This window comes from Nicotiana sylvestris, chromosome 10 (genome assembly GCF_000393655.2).
Source record: "Nicotiana sylvestris chromosome 10, ASM39365v2, whole genome shotgun sequence".
NCBI lineage: Eukaryota > Viridiplantae > Streptophyta > Magnoliopsida > Solanales > Solanaceae > Nicotiana > Nicotiana sylvestris.
This window is the reverse complement of record NC_091066.1, coordinates 99,635,660-99,655,802: the sequence shown is the minus strand read 5'-3', so window position 1 is coordinate 99,655,802 and position 20,143 is coordinate 99,635,660. Positions and strand designations below refer to the sequence as shown.

General features: G+C 35.7%; 1 protein-coding gene across 1 annotated transcript; it reads left to right on the top strand.

Annotated features, from left to right (window-relative positions):
• Positions 1-1,210: 1,210 nt before the first annotated feature.
• LOC138879735 (serine/threonine-protein phosphatase 7 long form homolog) lies at positions 1,211-2,943 on the top strand. Its single transcript, XM_070159371.1, has 3 exons — positions 1,211-1,785; positions 2,241-2,271; positions 2,857-2,943. Exons 1-3 carry the CDS (start codon positions 1,211-1,213, stop codon positions 2,941-2,943), a joined length of 693 nt encoding a protein of 230 aa, XP_070015472.1.
• The last annotated feature ends 17,200 nt before the right edge of the window (positions 2,944-20,143 follow it).

Below are 20,143 nucleotides of genomic sequence, written 5' to 3'. Positions count from 1 at the left end.
TTTTGTACGCTATAAACTGCACAGGTTTATGTGAGTGTCTAGTCCTAGCCTTGTCACTACTTCGCCGAGGTAGGCTAGACACTTACCAGCACATGAGGTCGGTTGTGCTGATACTACACTTCTGTACATTTTTGTGTACAGATCCATGCCTTTAATCGACGGTAGCTATTCATTGCGGTGAAGACTCAAGGTAAACCTGCTATAGCATTCGCAGTCCTCAAAGCCACCTTCAATTGTACTTATTTCCATTTGTTCCCTTTGCTTCGGAATAGTGATGTAATCATATTGTATAACTACTCTTAGAAAGGCTTGTGACTTGTACTACCGGTTTTGGGAATTGCATTTTGTTTAGAGTAATTTAATTTAAAGTTAGTGAATACCCATATTATTACGGTAAATGTTAGGCTTACCTAGTTTAGAAACTAGGTGCCATCACGACTTCTTTTGAGGGATTTTTGGGTCGTGACAAACTTGGTGCTACTGGGCCTCAAATATCGAGCCTGGAACTCATAGATAATTACTAATTAAAGATAGTTTGGTGCGATCGGGCCTCAAATATCGAGCCTGGAACCCGCAGATAATTACTCAGTCCAATAAAAAAATAATTATTTAATTTATTAAACTAACAAAATTCTAAAAATATTGAAAATGACACACATAATAATTAAGGATAACATGGTGCAACCGGGCCTCAAATATCGAGCCTGGAACCCATATATAATTACTCAGTCCAATTAAATAATTAATTATCTAATTTATTAAACTAACAAAATTCTAAAAATGTTGAAATTGACACACAAAATAATTAATGATAACTTGGTGCAACCGACCCTCAAATATCGAGCCTGGAATCCATAGATAATTACTCAGTCCAATTAAATAATTAATTATTTAATTTATTAAACTAACAAAATTCTAAAAATATTAAAATTGACACACATAATAATTAAGGATAACTTGGTACAACCGCGCCTCAAATATCGAGCCTGGAACCCATAGATAATTACTCAGTCCAATTAAATAATTAATTATTTAATTTATAAACTAACAAAATTGACACACATAATAATTAAGGATAACTTGGTGCTACCGGGACTCAAATATCGAGCCTGGAACCCATAGATAATTACTCAGTCCAATTAATAATTAATTATTTAATTTATTATAACACAAACACACAATTAATATTGTTTAAATTATAGTAGACGACATGGACTTGCCGCCTGTGCATCCTGGACCAGCCGAGGATCAGATATTAGTGTTGCAGGGCGACCATAGGTCCTCCTATGTATGGGAGGGACATCTATTGGATCAGACTCTCCGCGCCAGGAGACCTGACAATTTGTGGGACTTCTTGAGGCAAAGACATTTCCATCCCCGCGTAGTAAAGCGCCTAGAGGCTACGGGCTTCCTTACGATTTTTCAGATTGGCGGGATGCAACCCGATTGGTCTCTCATCACGGCATTGATAGAGCGGTGGCGACTGGAGACGCACACTTTTCACTTGCCCACTGGAGAGGCCACCATCATGCTTGAGGATGCTCAGGTTTTGTATGGGCTACGTGTAGATGGACTGGCTGTTTCACTGCCCCAGTACATAAGAGCTATGATGCGTCCCCAGTATTTGGATTTGATGGGGCAGTATACTGGTTACAGACCACAGGGTGAGGCTGCACTTAGAGGGGGCAATCGCGTTTCTATGACAGCTATCAGAGAGCATATGGAGGTATTGCACCCAAACATTACCGGCGAGACAGAGGCTATCCATATTGAGCGGAACACGAGGTTGGTGTTGCTCCTTCTTTTGGGGGGTGTATTGTTCCCGGACACTTCGGAAAATCTAGTGAGTATGCGCTTTTTGCATCATCTGCACCAACTAGATGAGTTACCCCGATACAGCTGGGGTGCTGCTATTCTAGCATACCTGTACAGGAGTATGTGCCGGGCGAGCATGGGCAGCCAGGTGGACATATGTGGATTTCTGCCACTTCTACAGGTGACAACATTTTCGAATACTCTGTTTATTACTCTGAATTCTATATGGTCAAAATGACTCTTAAATTTTACGTCAACCTTTTATCTTAGGTTTGGGCCTGGCAGCGGATCCTGCCATTGCAGTCACCTCTACCACCACTAAAGCCGGGTGTAGCACCTCTGTTTCTCCCTCTAGCTACGAGGTGGGTTCTCCGGCGTGGGAACTACTGAGGGACTGATGCTCATCATAATCTCCCCCTTGTCAGGGATATGTTAGATATGCTGGTGGCCGGACAGGTAAATATGTACCTAAACTTACTTGTTATAAATTCACTTGTGTTGTGCATACTCACTTTTATGTTATTATTTGATAGTTCATGTGAACGCCATACAACGATGAGTTGCTAGCTCAGCTGCCCGATTATTGCTTAGTCGACCGACTGCTTTGGAGCACTTTCGTCCCGATGATCTTCTTCGATGTGGTTGAGCATCATGCCATAGAGCTTGTGCTTCACTAGTTTCACCGTCCCCAACCTATACCGGGGGAGCCTGCATGGGTGCCTACACATTATTAGCAAGATGACCGTACCAGGGTAGACGATGCATTTGTAGGATGGCTAGAGCAGCAGGTCCATATTTGGGACCAGCGAGAGTACCGTTTTCCGCCACCACCTTCACATATCCAGGAGGCCGCTATTGAGCTGCATACGTCATGGTACCGTCGTCACACCCGACTGATGATCGGGAACCCTATTCATGTACTTGGCAATCGGTACAGACCATACGCCGGGAGGCACGAGGCACTGGTATGTTTTTGTGGCTTATTAATATCTTATAATTGTGATATAGCATTATTTAATTAATATTTTAAATGTTGCGCAGGACATTGGGCATCACATGTTCTACCAGTTGGGACAGGAGGTGCAGCAGCATGGCGACAATGCTGCAGTCGTTGAGTATGGCCGGTAGGTAGAAGAGCTGGCTCGTCGGACCCTATATCAAGCGAGAGATGGCACGAGGTTGGATCACGAGGCTGAGTATGCGGCGCCAGAGGAGTACCATCAGGGTAGGGCTGTCCCATGAGGCAAGGGTAGGGCACGAGGGAGGGGTGCCCCACGAGGCAGGGCTGTCCCACGAGGCAGAGGTGCCCCGCGAGGTCGCGGGGGACGGCGAGGAGGTGGTCCCCAGCAAGGGGGCATTGAGGAACCTGTCGACCCACCTGTTGAGGCACATGGTGAGGATCTTGGAGATGATCAGTCGGGTTATTTCCCTCAGCTAGATGAGCCTTCAGTAGCATGCCGTCGTACAGCCTTCAGCTATCTCTGCCAGCATCGCAGGTCACCCCATCAGATGCATTGTTGATCACGGGTACATTCAACGGAGATGTAGACCAGTTCTTTTCAGGCCCATCTACTGCAGTTGAGGATCGTCCGACCCAGGACGTGGATGACGGGCACATGTTGAATTATGCCTCATCCCCGACGGTTGATCCGGATCTACCACAGGCGTAAGTATGTTTTTATTACTGTAAAATTTCAATTGGTTTCTTTTCCTTAATGAATTGCCATTAAATAATTTTTAATTATCTTATTAAGGCTTCGTCCCAGCCCATCACGGAGGCCACTGTATGCGCTGATGAGGATACCACGGATGCATATACTCAGGAGGCCGATGAGACCATGATGAGATAACGTTTTTGACTTAACACGTACAATACTAATATACATTTTCACATGCTAAGCTTGGTACTTGTTTTGTAGGTTGCTGACGGCCCAACAACCTCTTTTACTGATCCTGCCAGTTGTACTGTCGACGCTGCTGCGCATCCTCACATAAAGAGGTAACTTGATAATGATGATCCCGATAGTGTACCCGGGTGACAGGGGATGCGACTCAGGCCAGCAGCAGCACTGAAGCACACAGGCTGCGGGACTCATTGATTTACTTATGTTTGTACTTTGTGTAAATATTACATTATGTATATAATGGCAACAATTCTATTTTAACAACAGTTTTATTTTAACTATGGTTGAACAACAATTTTAGTTTAATAGTACAACACAAACACAAACATCTCAGACCTAACACAATACAAACAATGCAAGTAATGAAAACACTCGACAAGGGAAACATAAAGATATACTACTTCAATCAACACGTACATGCCATTGTTTAGTCAGGACTGCCTACTATTCTCTGCTCCAACCACTTGAGCTGGTCTTCTAGTTTTTTTCTCTTCTTCCACCTCCTTGAGTTTCGCCTTCAACTCCACAATTTCTTGCTTGGATTGGCGTTCTCTGTCCCATTGCCCCGTACACACATTATGAAGATGATACAACTTATCTTTGTAGTATTCCTGCTTACATGGTTCATCAATCCATACCTCAAAATTGCATATAGGCACGTCGGGTTGCCTATAAAACTTGTTCATACACGCCCAGTAGCGACGTCCAGCTTCTTCCCAACAATCGTACATCATGCATTTGTTTCCGCATTCGCACTTTGGGACATAAAGGGGTTGTTGAGACATTTCTTAAAGAGAAACTTTGGTTTTATGCAAATATTTGCTATCGGTTGTTGTTAAGTGCCGAAAATAACTAGAATGCACCCGTTATTTATAGGCAAGATTTCACATAAAACGTAGTATTATACCACGCTTTACATACACACAAAACATAGTATTATACCACGCTTTGCATATTAAATTTTTTCTAAAACAAAACAGCTTTTTCACATGTTTTTCAGCTTTTTCAGAACGACAAGACAACTCACAAAATGTAGTATTATACAACGCTTTACATATTAAATTTTTCTGCAACAAAACAGCTTTTTGTGCAGTCGTTTCAGCTTTTTTCATTTCAGCTTTTTTGAGAACGACATGACAACTCACAAAACTTAGTACTATACCACGCTTTACATATAGTTCTTTTTTTAATTTTTAGATTGGTCTTCTTTAGTAACATCAATAAGTTGAATATCTAGCAATTCTATGAAGAAAATACTACATTATGTAAATAATTGCAACAATTCTATTTTAACAACATTTTTATTGTAACAGAAAAGACTTCAACAATTTTATTTTAACGTGACAACACAAACAAAACTGATAAACCTAAAGATACACATAACAAAAACAAACAGTACAAGTAATGAAAACACTTGATAAGGGAAATATAAAGATACACTACTATGCTCAACACGTACAAGCCACTGTTTAGTCACGACCGGCTAGTACTTTCTGCTCCAACCACTTGAGTTGGTCTTCCACCTTTTTTTTCTTCTTCTACCTCCTTGAGTTTCGCCTTCAACTCCTCAATTTCTTGGTTGGATCGGCACTCTCTTTCCCATTGCCTCATACACAAATTATAAAGATCATAAATTCTGTCTTTGTAGTATTCCTGCTTACATGGTTCATCCATCCATACCTCAAAATCACATGTAGGCTCGTCAGTTGCCTATCAAACTTGTTCATACACGCCCAGTAGCGGCGTCCACCTTCTTTCCACCAATTATACATACTGTATTTTTTTCGCAATAGCACCTTGGGACATAAAGGGGTTGTTCAGACATTTCTTAAAGAGAAACTTTGTTTTATGGAAATATTTGCTATTGGTTATTGTTAAGCGCAGAAAATAACTAGAATGCGCCCGTTATTTATAGGCAAGATTTCACATAAAACGTAGTATTATACAACGCTTTACATATTAAAGTTTTTCTGAAACGAAATAGCTTTTTAGTAGTTTTTTCAGCTATTTTCAGAACGACAAGACAATTGATAAAACATAGTATTGTACCACGCTTTACATATTAAAGTTTTCTGCAACGAAACAACTTATTTGAACAACCATACCAAAAGGTCATGTTAAAAAATAATATCTAACAAGATTGTGGAACATAATTTTATTTGATAGATATTGCAATATACACAAGTACAGACATGTATTACAAATAACAAAACGAAAACAAAAGACTAGGGGTATTGATAATTGGGTACATTCGACGAACTTGCACCAGTAGCTGGATTACCACCGCCACGCACACCACCTGAAGGACATTTACGATGGTCGTGTCCTGTTTGCGAGCATATGCCACATTTACGCGCATAAACAGTGTCACCAACATCCATTTGGTTCCGTATACGCGTTCTCTTTTGCACTTGCAACTTGTGCAAATAGTCCTTGTTACACACCATCTTAAAAGGTTCCGACGGCCAATAATACTCAGCACCTAATGGCTGCAACTGCTCACTATACGTGTCTACGTATGCAGCAACACTGTATTACCTATCGATATAGTTGGTTGCCCCAAAACCAACTTGTTGAAAGCACTTCAAGGCATGTGCGCACGACATGTGATAGATGGTCCATTTTCCACATGAACACAACCTTTTGGCTTCATTCACCATCTGTAGATCGGTGTCCGCGGATAGCGGTCTTAACTTCAAAAACAGCCCGGTCGTGATCGTACTGTAAAAATGAATGCCAATATGCTCGCCTCCTATACCTTTCAAATCTTCTCATGGGTATTGACATAAATTGAACACCCATGTCCATCAATGTTGACACAGCTCCATGCCTTTCAACTAACCTCTCCACACTCTATTTGAATGTCTGTTTGAATGTCATGCGGACCATGGTAGTGACAGGCAATCCACGGGCAGACTTCAACAAGCTGTTGAACAACTCCGACACATTTGTAGTCAGGGCTCCCCATCGTCTGCCGCCATCAACATGCAATGTCCACATGTGAAGCTCATGTCCTACCAGCCAAGTATAGGCTCGTAGATCTAACTGCCGGATCGCTTCCATGCGCCTCATGAATTTGCACTACTAGTGCTCAGTTGCAGCCATCCACATTAAGTCATGCAAGGCCTTGTCAGGAGATTTCTTCTAGAAATTGGCCTTCAGGTGCCTCACACAGTAACGGTGGTATGCATAGGGTTCCTGCCATTCAGGCAAGTGTCGTATAGAACTTAAAATACCACCATGTCGATCAGATATTAGACAAATACCTAAACGTTGTTTGATAACGTGCTGCTTTAAGTGGTTCAAAAAAAGTGTCCACGTCTCTTCGCTTTCATTGTCACAAATGGAAAAAGCAAGTGGAAATATTTGTCCGTTGGCATCTACTGCAACTGCAATCAAAAGCTTAATATCATATTTTCCATAGACATGAGTACCGTCTATGGAAATTACAGGACGACAATGCACAAAACCATCAATTGCTAATTTAAATGACCAAAACACATAGTTGAAAATATATTCGGGTCTATCCATACTCCGCTCATGCCTCCATTCAATAACAGTCCCGGGGTTAAAGTGTTGCAGTGCGGCCATGTACCTAGGCAGAGATGAAAAAGACTTATCCCAGTCGCCATAAATAAGTTCAAAAGCACATTTGCGACCGAGATATGCCTTTCTTTTGGCTATAGTACAACCATACTCCCGATGGACGGCTGTAATACACTCTTTAATCTTGAACCTAATGGACACTTCCAAATATGGAATAAAGACTAGAGAAATCAAGTCCACATCCAGGTTGAAGTGATTCTCATTGAATGTGTCCATTTCACATCTGTGGGTGCTAATAAATTTACCCACTTTCCACAAACCTGATTTCTTCTTGCTGGCACGCAACATCTAGTGACAACCTGTAAAGTCTCTACGGCATACAGCCTTATATACCTCCATAGTTGACTCACTTACCGTCATCTCACGGCACTCTCTTACACTATAAATTTTTACAGCCCTAATTAGGCGAGCTTTATCGGGGAAATACATGCCCTTTGCCAGCACCGCTGGTCTAGACTCATCCCACATCGTTGACCGAATTTCGTCATCATCCCTCGTGAGGGCATCCACGTCTAGCATACTTGGCAAATTATCAAGGTAGGGAATATTCCGCTCATGAAATGGCAAGTGGGACTCGTACACTCTTGGTCTAGCGGGAGGTGGAGGAGCATGCTCCCTCGTCAACTCAGGTTCGGCATCCACTTCCTCCTCGTCATCACCCTCATCAGGGAAAGGTGTGTCGTTTCCAGACTCATCCGCATTGTTGTCATAATCACTATCATCTTCCTGACTCCGCGCATCTGCCAAATCACGAGTTAGTACGTCGTTTATGGGCAGCTGTGTGAGGTCAGGAACATCAAGATGCTCATTTTCACTGCACAAAAAGAACAAAATGATAAGCTTCCCAACTAGATAAATACTTTACATATAGCTATATCACTTTACTTACAAGTTGTATTGTCTTGACGTTTCATGATGGATATTTTCTTGTTGGTGATGACTCCCGGATGGACCACCGTGGTCCAATACGTCAGAACTATGCATATTCCAACTAGGGGTGGGGTCAAAATTTGTAAAATTCATATCTGGACGGTACCCCCTATGAAAAATATGACTGTTAATACAAATCCAATTAAAACATAAAATAAACATCGCTAAATCGTAGAAAAATTGAAGTTTACCAGTTGTCTTGTGGATTATATAAAGTTGAGAAATTATTTTGTGGCTGCTCATTCGCCGGTGGTGACAAGTTTAAATCAAGGAAAGCTCTTTCATAAGCAATCTGTCCGATAAAAACTGCTCCAGAATAACCACCTGATGACTGGGGGTTATCCCTACTATGCACTCCCTCATTATTGGGAATGTCTTCAACCTTGACGTACATTTCCAACAATTTTATTATAATAAATTCCATGTATTCATCCGGAATCTGCAAAAAATCTCTAAGAGTTTCATCATCGTCGATGTTAAACTCAGAATAATAAGCAAACCGCTGCGGAGTCACTAAATACAGAAATCTACTGGTTACTTTAAGGTTCACCGAATGTTTCCTCACACTCATTTTTTTACGTAACAAAGATACCAATTTATCGTACTCCATTGTAAGCGGCAATTTAACATGACACTGTGGAGGTGAGCTATACCTCCTAGAGTTATTCTCCAGCACAACCTCACCCCCTCAATATAATGAAACCCTTATTTTTGGCTCTTCAGACATTATAAAAAAATTATTAATAAGAAGAAGAGAGAAGTATGAACGGAAGTTTGAAGGAAAGTTTTGAATGAATTTCCATAAATTCAAATACCTTTAAATAAGGCAAGTCCGAGCTTGGGGTACAAATTTTTTTTATGTAAAACGCAGTACTGTCACACCTCCTTTTTCCTACCCGAGAGGGGATATAAGGGAGTTTTTTTCAATTTAAGTGACAATTGAAACGAGATTATTTATTTTATTCAGAGTCGCCACTAGGGATAATTTATGGTGTCTCAAGTCACCGGTTTATTTTAAATCCCAAATCGAGGAAGGTTGACTCAGTTTTAAGTCTGTAAAACCAGGAGACCGGGTAAAGAATTTTGTTAATCCGGGAGAAGGTGTTGGGCATTCTCGAATTCCATGGTTTTAGCATGGTCGCTTAACAATTTATACTTGGCTTAAATTATTTAATTACGTATTTTATATCCTACATGCATTTTACCTTTACCGCTTTTAATTACTCGATTACTCGTACTTAAAGAATTATCGAGTTTCGCGTACGTATACTCGTGTGGTTTGGCGTGTCAAGAGTCATGTCACGCGTAGGTGTACACAATTCACAATACTTAGTTTAATTAAGAAAAAGCTTGGTCAAAGTCGCGCGGACGCGTACCTTGATTTATTTTCGAAACTGTGACCATGTCACGCGAACGTGTACATAATCACGGAAGCTCAATTAAAATGTGCCTAATCAACATTTCTACGAACATTCGTGAATAGATTAATTGCTTTAAGATCTGAGTCTTGTTCATAAGAGATCAAAGATTGTGAATTTTAATATCTTAACAGGGAGGGATTTAAAGAACTTTAGTCTAAAGTAAACTTCTCAAATTTGGGAGTAGTGGGCATTTGCAGTATATTGATAAGTGTGAAATTCCATTACTTAGGATATACTAAAATGAATATTTTTGGGGAGCTTCATTAATATAAGAAAAATGCAGCAACTACCTTTTTAAGAGATTAAATCAAGGCCACAATAATTTTAATAAGTTAATCTAATCTCCTATATTAACACACTATGTTCTCTGAAACATGTAGCCCTCTGTTACTACTAATTATCATTACATTTCAACTAACAAACAAGTAAAAGAAAACCAAATTATAAACATTTAAAATATTTTCTAAAAAAAATACGCGGAGTAAGATATTCTCTATTAGTCACATTGAAAGAGAAAGAAAATTTCAGAATAACACATAAAAAGAAAATTTCAAATGAACTCCAAACCCAAGACTGCAAGGATTTCACATGAACTCTTGAATGGAAGTAAATCTATTTTTTTAAGTGATATTTGTCACAAATTAACAAACTTAAAAATAAAACTCGTGATGGACTTGATCTTTAACTTCAATACTTATTATTAAGAAAATTTCATGGCATCAGATATAACTTTATTGTTTGAACCATTCTTACCCATTTAAAAATGATAATATTCTAACACCGAAACTCATGAAAATATTTTAGCCAAAGTAGTAAATAGAAAATACTTACATACTCAAGGTTCAAGGAATAATATCTTACATACACAACAATGATTAAGAAAAAAATAAAAACTCAAATACTACTTCAATAATAAACGAGATATAAACTATAGCAACATAACAACTTCTTAATATATCTTAATTATTATAAGATAGCTATTTACATTTTATTTTCAACAAACACATTAAAATAGATTAAACAAAGATTAGAAGAAAACCTGTAAGGTGAAGCTTCTTTTATCAATAATAATAAAAACTAGTACAAACTTTAGTTTCAAAAATTCCAAATGAGAAAAGCGACCACGGTAGACGGAAAACTCGAAATCGGAACAAAAGTAGTAACCAAACGTCCACTAGAAGCTTTGCTCTTATTCAAACTCCATTTTCTCTTTCTAAAGTTTCTTTAAAATAATTGAAGAAACCAAATATTTGTCAAACTCTCCACTCAATAAAATCTTTTCCTTCCTTTCATTCTCCCTAATTCTGCCCCACCTTTCCTTCTCTTTTAACATGTACTTACACTAATTATCACTTAAGAAGACAAATGAATGGCAAGGCAGGAAAATTTTTAATACAACATACTCTAACTAACATGATTGACACATAATCTAACTAATGATTCAATTAAGCAGATTTCCATCAAATTTGTGACAGTCCAAAATCAAATACAATAATATGAGTTCATTTGTCACAAACCTACATCTAGCTATAAGATACTTGATAGAGAAATGAATTCCCACTAGGCTCAAACCACATGCAACTTTCAGAAGAGTAATACGGAACACCCAGCAAAGGTGCAGTCCATCATACAGTCTTGGGTTAATGTAATTAAAACAGAAATAAAGCTAAACTATGAACAAAAGAAAAATAAGTTGACACTAAATTCCAAAGCTCCAGGTTTCTATTTCAACTTCGAGCCAAACTTTACATTAGATAGAACTAAGAAAACGTGTACCTAGAAATGGAAAAGGAAGATAGAAATGAAGAAGCAATAACAGCCACAGACCAGCAATCAACAACAATTTAAAACCAATTCCAAGCCCAGAAAGTGAAGTAAAACAGTCCAGAAACACAATTTCAGTCCAAGTAATGAACCAGAAAACCTCAACCAGACTCGATTTTAATTCATTTCAACTGTCAGCTAGCTAAAAATCGTTTCAGCACTTAGAAAAACGTCAGAAGTCACTAGAAGAACTTAATGAAATAGTGTTTTTCTAGAGTTTTCAGCCGTTAGGACTTTTCAGGATTTCTAGCTCTTAAAATTTCCTCTGTTTTTTTTATGGATCTCTCAAGCTCTCTTTCTATATCTATACTCTATCTTTGTGTGTTCAGTCTGTTTCCCCTATTTCTGTCCTCAACAACCCTTGAAATAGGCATTAAGTTAGTGTTCTCTCCACTACCAGTCAACTTTTTTTATTTTTAACTATCTACTAACTTAGTGCTTATAATTTTAATTCAGTAGTGCCCTTTCTAAACCTTATCACTTATTAGCAGCCACCTAATTCAATTATTGAGGTTCCCTTAGGCTAGACTACCCAAATTACCCCCATGACCCTGTTATTATTTCAGAAAATAGACCAAACATGGGTCAGATTGACCCAAATTGACTTGGTGTGGGTCTATATAGCCCAGGTCTTGGGCTTCAAATTTCAGGGTCCAAATCCTATTCAGAGAAAGATAGCAAAGCATATCCAATTTCAATCGGACCTCAGAGCCAAATGCTCTCAATCGGCCCAAAGCTAAAAGAAACAAACAAAATAACTAAAATTCAACTAAGACTAAATAAACTAATAATTATCATGCCATAACCTAAAAATAAAAGTGCAGCAATTTAACAGTAATTAAAATTTGAAAAAAAAACTAACAAGATGATCCCTAAATTGATCTAAAAGGAAAAATAAAACTGAGTTCGCAATTCTTCAAACACTCAGACCAAGAACAAATCGTTGGAACAATCCTAGAAGAAAAAGAACAAGAGGAAAAGAAAAGACGAATGAAACTGGTCAAAAGAAAAATAGGACTAACCTGTCTAGGTTCGAACTTGGCACTGATAATCCAGTTTGGTCCCCAAATAGTGTCAATAGTTTGTTCTTTGCCAAAAACAAACGAGCAGCATTATTTTATGACTGAACTGCCCTGAATTCTTGAGAAAATTTGAAGGAGTAGTCTTGCATGTCTGATTTTGGCTTTGGGCCTTTAGGGCTCGAACCCTAGATTTGAAAGTCGAAGGGTTCAGTACATGTTCGAGGGAAATAGAGTAAGGATTTGGGAAGAGGGGGTCTTGATGGTCATGGGGTGTGATTTTGGTGATGAACGGAGCCGGCGCCGCCGGGTTTAGGGCGGTGGAAAAGGGTGGTGGTGTCTCTAGGGTTTTCAGAGGTGAAGGGGTTTGGGAGATGAAAGGAGGTGTAAGAGACGGGTTTGGGGGGTTCAAAAGGGGTTAGGGTATTATAAAAATGAGGAATTAATTGGAGCCGTTGGATTAATGGAAATCAACGGTCCAGATCAATTAGGAAGGGGAAAATGGGGTCATTTGGAGTTTAATGGAGATTGGGTACGGGGAAACGAGTTTGGTTAGGTAACGGGTGAAGCTCGGGACCGTTCGATCAAAGGAGATCGACGGTCCTGATCAAAACTTATCCAAACGACGTTGTTTAGGTGGCAACAGGGCAGGACCGGGTTGGGACGGGTTTGGGCTGGACTGGGGCGGGTTTCAGGTGTATTTGATTTGGGCCTCTTGAATTAAATTGAATTTGGCCCAAATTTGATTTCCTTCTCTTTTATTTAATTCTTTTCCTTTTCTATTTATTTCCAAACTATTTTTTCAAAATTAAAACTAAAATCCTACATTTATATAAAAAAAAACCCAAATTAACTTAAAAAAAATACTAATTAACTTTAAATAATAATTATCACAAATAATTAAATACCAAACTAAAAGAAAATCACAAAATTTTGACATTAAGCACTAAAAATACAAAAAATACGTTATTTTTTGTGATATTTTTTCAATTTGTAAAACAACAATTTACTAAATTAACCAAAAAAATGTAAAATCAAATCTTTAGTGCAGATGCTATATTTTTGTATTTTTTAATGCATTAATAAAATTAAATATGCATATTAAAAATCGCACAATAATTCCTAGAATAACACATAATTAAAGAAAAAAAAACCTAATTTTGGGAATTCTTTTGGAGTAATTCGTGTGAGGAAAAAATCACGTGCTCACAAGTATAATACCACGTTTTATGTATTTGAATTATTGTTATGTCAGTTATCCACATAACACTTATTGGTGGGCCCAAAAATTAGTGTAAAATGCAGTATAAAAATACGTTTCAGTGTAAAACGCAGTATTATACTACGTTTTACACTAAAAAACAAATATTCTCTGAAGTCCTGCAGAACTTTATTAAGGTGGGCCCAAATTTTATAGGGAAATGCAGTACAATACTGCGTTTAAGGAAAACGCAGTATTGTAATGCGTTTTCCTATAAAAAAATATTTTTTAATAAACGCAGTATTATACTGTGTTTAACTTTAATGACTAACTTTCTGTTAAAGTAAAACACAGTATTATACTGCGCTTTATGTAGAAATGTAACTTTTTTAAAATAGTAGAAACGTATTTTGTGCCAAAAATGGCACTATTTCAGTTTCGGACTCCACTTTTGTGTGGAGAAGAGTGGTTGTGTGCCGCTTATCTATGGAGGGGTATTATTGTCAAAATAGCATGGGCTAGCTAGTTTTCGGACTGGTCATTTAAAAATAGCAAGCATTTGCAAAGTCATTTGAAAATAACCACTATTTTGTTGCAACACGGAAAGTTCCAGCATAATATACTGGAGATCGGTGCACATGTGTATGAACTTCCAGCATATTATGTTGGAACTCCAACACATAGAAAGTTCCAGTATAATATATTGGAGAATGGAGCACCGGTACTCAAATCTCCAGTATATTATGCTGGACCGGTATATTATACTGGAACTCCAGTATAATATATTGGAGTATATTTCCGGATTTTGAACAGTGTTTTTGTTCAGATTTATCTTTACATGAAAAGTGGCTAAATTTTGATTACTTTTGAAACTGTGGCTATTTTTGAATGACCACTTGTAAATCTGGCTATTTTTAAATTTCTCCCAGTATTATTGCCCGAATATTTATTTATTAGATGATGTACTCGTGCAACGCACGGGCCTGATTGTTGCTCTTTTTTCTATGAAAAACTACCAGCTATGTCCATTTATAAGTAGCTCATTACAAAAATTGGTCAATTCATAAAATATTACTAATATTAGTCAATTAGCTATTTTTAGCAACAAAAAAAAAAGATCAAATTTTTGCTTTCTTTTGAGTGAGTGTTATTAGAATAGATTGAGTACATTTTAAGGAGCTTGAATCTCAATTTTGGGATGATTTAATGAAGTTTTGAGGTGGTTTGAATTGAAATTCAAAGTAAAAACTGAACATGAAAAAAATGATATATGTATCACACTATGTATCATTTGTGTATCACATATGTATCATATTTTTATCAATTATGTATCACATGTGTACCTGTGTGAAAGATACATGCGTGATAAATGTTTGATACGTGTGTCGCAGAAGAATTTTTTGAACTCGATTTAATCGCGAGTTTTGATACAAAACCAGTCCAAATCACCTTCAATCTTCCTCAAATTTTGTATATTGACTTATCTATATGTTTTTAAAGAAGTTTAACTATACCCATTAAAAAAGTTCCTTTTTTTGCTTAGATTTTTGGAATATTGTATTTTTTTTTTGTATTTCATCACCTTATTTGCTACCTCATCTATGAAATTTCCTTTCCGTCTTGCATCTAATGTTGCTAATCATGCTTTAAAATATGGAATGAGTTTTTTGCATGTGATTCTTTGAGAGAAGGAACCTTATTTATTTGATTTTTCAATTTTTATATGTGCTTGGCTAATTTTGGTAAATCTATGACTAATAGCTAGAGGTTGGTAAGTTGAGACTTATTTGAGACATTTGTGTAAGTTTTCCTTTTTCTTTTAATATTTCTTGGTCTATTACTAATCACACATTTTGTTTAGGAAATTTTACAACCTATAGAATACATTAGTATCCTATTTATATTAAATAAATACCATTTTAAAATATTACATCCTATAAATACCTTTTATTCTTTATAGCAAAAAATATTAATATAGTTCCATCCTACAATTAAGGCACCACCACCAACAACAACAACAACAACCCAGTATAATCCCACTTAGTGAGGTCTAGGGATGGTAGTGTGTACGCAGACCTTACCCCTACCTTGGGGTAGAGAGGCTGTTTCCAAATAGACCCTCGACATCCTTCCCTCCAAGAACTTCCCACCTTGCTCTTGGGTAGACTCAAACTCACAACCTCTTGATTGGAAGTGGAGGTTGCTTACCATCAGAACAACCTCTCTTGTCAATTAAGGCACCATATATGCTAAAACATATTTTTCTCTCTCCTTTTTTGTATTTTCTCTCACCTAATTACTGTATAACTCCTAAACACGTTCTCTCTCTTTCTTTTACATTGTGAAATATGCAATGTATTCAACTGTATTTTTGTTTGCAACTGTTCAATTTTTCAGTAAGTTTTTAAATGTATTCATATGTATTCAGCTTACTTATTTTTTATGTCATGTGTGTGGTATCTAGTTTTTAATATGTATTTAGCCTTGTTATTGTATTTAGTCTTCTGTAAGTGTTTGTAGTTGTATTGATATGTATTCAAAACTGATTTGCTATGAAATATGCAATTCTGTAAGTGTTTGCTCTGTTTTTTGCTTCTTTTCACGAAAAAAGGGAGAAGATTATTCTGCTTTCTTTGAGCAGATTAATGTGTACTCGTATAATTTCTTTGAGTTAAATTAGGAGACTATCATGTGAATTTATTTCCTTCCGTTTTTAACAAGTTTAACTTTCCAGAATTTGCGCAAAAATGTTACTGTATTTTATTTGTATTCAGTTTGAATACATATAAATACAGATACCCATTAGTTGGAGTTCCCGTTTTTACGCTTATTTTTTTGGTTGTATTAATGAATACAACTGCTTAAATACATGAAATACATTGTATAAAAACATAAAAGGTATCTATAACAAGTAACACAGCAAAGGGTATCTATAAATGACTAATTAGGGCTAAAAGATAGTGCTTTCTGAAAAATTTTCTTTTGTTTACCTTTAAGGAAAGAAGAAAAGATATATGCTTTTGTGTAACAACGTAGAAAAACACTATTACTTGTATTATTTATCTTTTGTGTTATGTAAATTTTCTCAATTACTATACCAATCAGTTTGTAATACTTGTTGAAGTCTGATAGTTTATTATACAAAAATTATACAAAACTTCAAATACAATTTAGAGTATTTCTACGTAGGTTCTATATTTTTTTATTTTAGAAAAGTTCTGCACTACTAAACTTAAAATTGATTATAAAAAATGATTAAAAAGTCAGTTAAAAAATAAGTCGTGCTGTATTTTCTCATTGTGTAAATTGAATTATGTATAATTTTACTCTTTTACTATTTTCAATTGTGTTAATGTATGACTTTATTTTTTATGCTAACCAAAATTTGAATAATAAAACATATTAATTTTATTCCCAAATAGTTGACAAAAAGGTGTTTTTTTGTTCTTTAAAATAATAATCGAAATTTTCAATTATTAAGAATTTTTTAACAATAAAATTTGTATTTTATTCTAGTTTAATGACATATCTAAATAATTTATTAAAAATAAATTAATTTCTCGATCACTCCAAATACTAATCAAATTTACCTTACATTGAAGCGCTATCATTTTTTTATTTCATTTGATTTGATTGAGATACTATTTAGGGTGTAATACAAATATCTTCACCATAATTCTTGGTTGAGCCTTTTTAAAAATAGTTAATTGTATATTTATATATTTTAAAATTTATATAATGTTGAATTCTTATTCAACACAGAGGGAATACCCAATTAAATGATTATATAGATGGAGAAATATAATCATGCATAGTGATACTTCTTATGTTGCATAATGTACAATACTTTTTACAGAAAAAATTCACAAATTTGTCTTGATTTTAGTTTAGATAATTCTTGAATAATGTTTTAGAGCGGAAATCCTTTTAATACAATTTGAACAGATTTTAATATTTCATTCTTAAATAATTTTTTGCTAATTTTATAAAGTATTTCAATTGAAATTGCAATTTAATCTAAACCTTTATAAAATGATATTAATTGATAACAATATAAGAAAATCTGAAATATAAATCTACATAAATTATCGCCATTTTTTTTTGTTTGTAAAATCTTCTTTACTTGAAATAGTCAATAAATGTAAAAAAATGAAAGGAGATAATAGAATTGTTATATTAATGTATGTTACCATAGTATAATTTTAATTTAATAATTTTTAAATTATAAATTATTAAAAAGATAATTTTTCTAGTTAAAAGTTCTTATTGAAAAAATATTTTTTTAAACAGTGAAGGGGAAATGTAATCTGCTTTCAAACAAATTGGAAAGTAACAATAATCAAGTAGTGCATTTAAAAAAGATAGTGAAGGTTGAATGGGAAGTGGGGTCCACCAGAAGAATTCTATAGTATGGGGCCATGTTACTTTTGGTTTTATCTGTCATTAAAAACACAAAACCAAGCTTTTGAGCCTATTATACAAGCAAATAATGAAGCAATATCTTTAATATGACCATGATGCCCTTAGTCGACCTGCTCTTCTCTTTTTTGTGAGAGCTGAGGCCACATTCACTACCATCGTAGACCAGAAGGTCTTTCCATTGAATTCTATTACATACATGAGCACATTGAATAGCCTATTATAAAAGCAAACAATATAGCAATAACTTTGAAATGACCATGATGCCCTTGGTCGACCTCCTCTTCTCTTTTCTATATAATAGAAATTAAAAGATATTACTTATTTCAATTAATTTTAAAATGGTAGCTAATTTTCAATCAACAATCATAAAAGTGGCTATTTGTCAAAATCGTCCCCAGCCTGATAAGCTTTTGGGCCAAATAAGTTGGAAATTCATGGGCCAAATCAAAAGAGTGATGGCAACGACGTTACTTGAAATTTCTGGGCAATTGCTCCTCTTCTATTTTTGTTCTCAATCAAATAAGCAAGCTGCCATTTTTGATCGTTCAAAATTAAGATTTTAAATAAGTTAAAGAATAAAACAAACAATAAAATTATTCAAAGGCCAACTTTTTATAAATAGCTAGTTTAACTTAATTACATTTAAATTCCAAACTATTGGTGCTTCAATTGCAAGACTTACATTTGGAGATTAAACAACATAGTAGGCTTCTTAAATTTTCCATTGAACAAAAGAATTTAAGAAAGTTCAATATTTTCTTTTAGTTTTCTCAAATTGCTTGACAAGAGAAATTCAAATAATTTTTTTGTTTGACCAATAAATCTATTCCACAACTTCATCATACTTATGAGTGACTGTGATCTTACAATTTATAATTTCAAACTTGATGCATACGGATGAAACCGGGGTTAACACTGAATGTCTGCACACAATACAACTATTTTTTTCTTTTCTTTTTCAATTTAAGTGGCTTTTATTTTTTTCAACACAATGCACTTTTTTCCTTATTTCCTTAGTTCCACTCAAAAGCCAAACTAACCACCCCACACTTTAATTTTTACACAGTTCATAATAATTTAAGTGCTCATGAGAGGTTAGAGGGTTCAAATAGATAGTTAATTCAAACAAATGAGTAAGGTTTGTAATGTGATTGCCAAAGAAACAAGATTATAGGTTCAAAGGGGTTAATTACATACATAACAATTAAACGGATAAAATATACATATCTGGCTCAACAAAGAAACGCGTATATCACTTCCAAGACTGAACAAAACTACTATTTCGCTTTGCAAACGGACGGGGCAAGTTCTAGGCATCAAATGCAATGCATAAAATAACACAAAACCTCTCACACACACATGACACATAACTCACTCAGGATTGATTACATCAAGACACTCTAGTCAAAGCAGTTAAGCAAAGTTAAAATCATACAATTTAAGGTACTTATACAAGAGTAAAAAATCGAGTCTAAGCGTCACAACCAAAGTACTCACTATTCTCAAAGCATAACAAAGTCAAGAGATATTGTTTCATTTCAAAACACAACACAATGACTCCTATTCCTAAAAAAAGACTAACTACACTTGGTTCAAATAAAACCCTTAAAAAAGAACCGCAGCACAAAGAAAAACCAAAGGGGAATTGCTACACTACCTAAAAAAAAAATCTTTTTATTTTTTTTCTTTAGACTTAAATCCCTTAAGAAAATTGTCTAATAGATCCATTATCGGGAAAAGTCCAATCTTTTCTATTTTTTAAAAAAATATTCAATTAAACTAACATAACTAAAATAGCATAGAAAGTCACCCAGACAATCTCCTCACCCCACACTTAAAATTATGCATTGTCCCCAATGCACACCCATACATACAAGAGGGTAAAAAACACTCCCTGGTAGGCTAAAGGCCAAAGCACTAGCATCTCATGGGGTACTCAGACTTCTCCCAGGCCTGGTCCTTCGTGCGGGTACCTCACACTTTGTTCCAACGATCTGATTT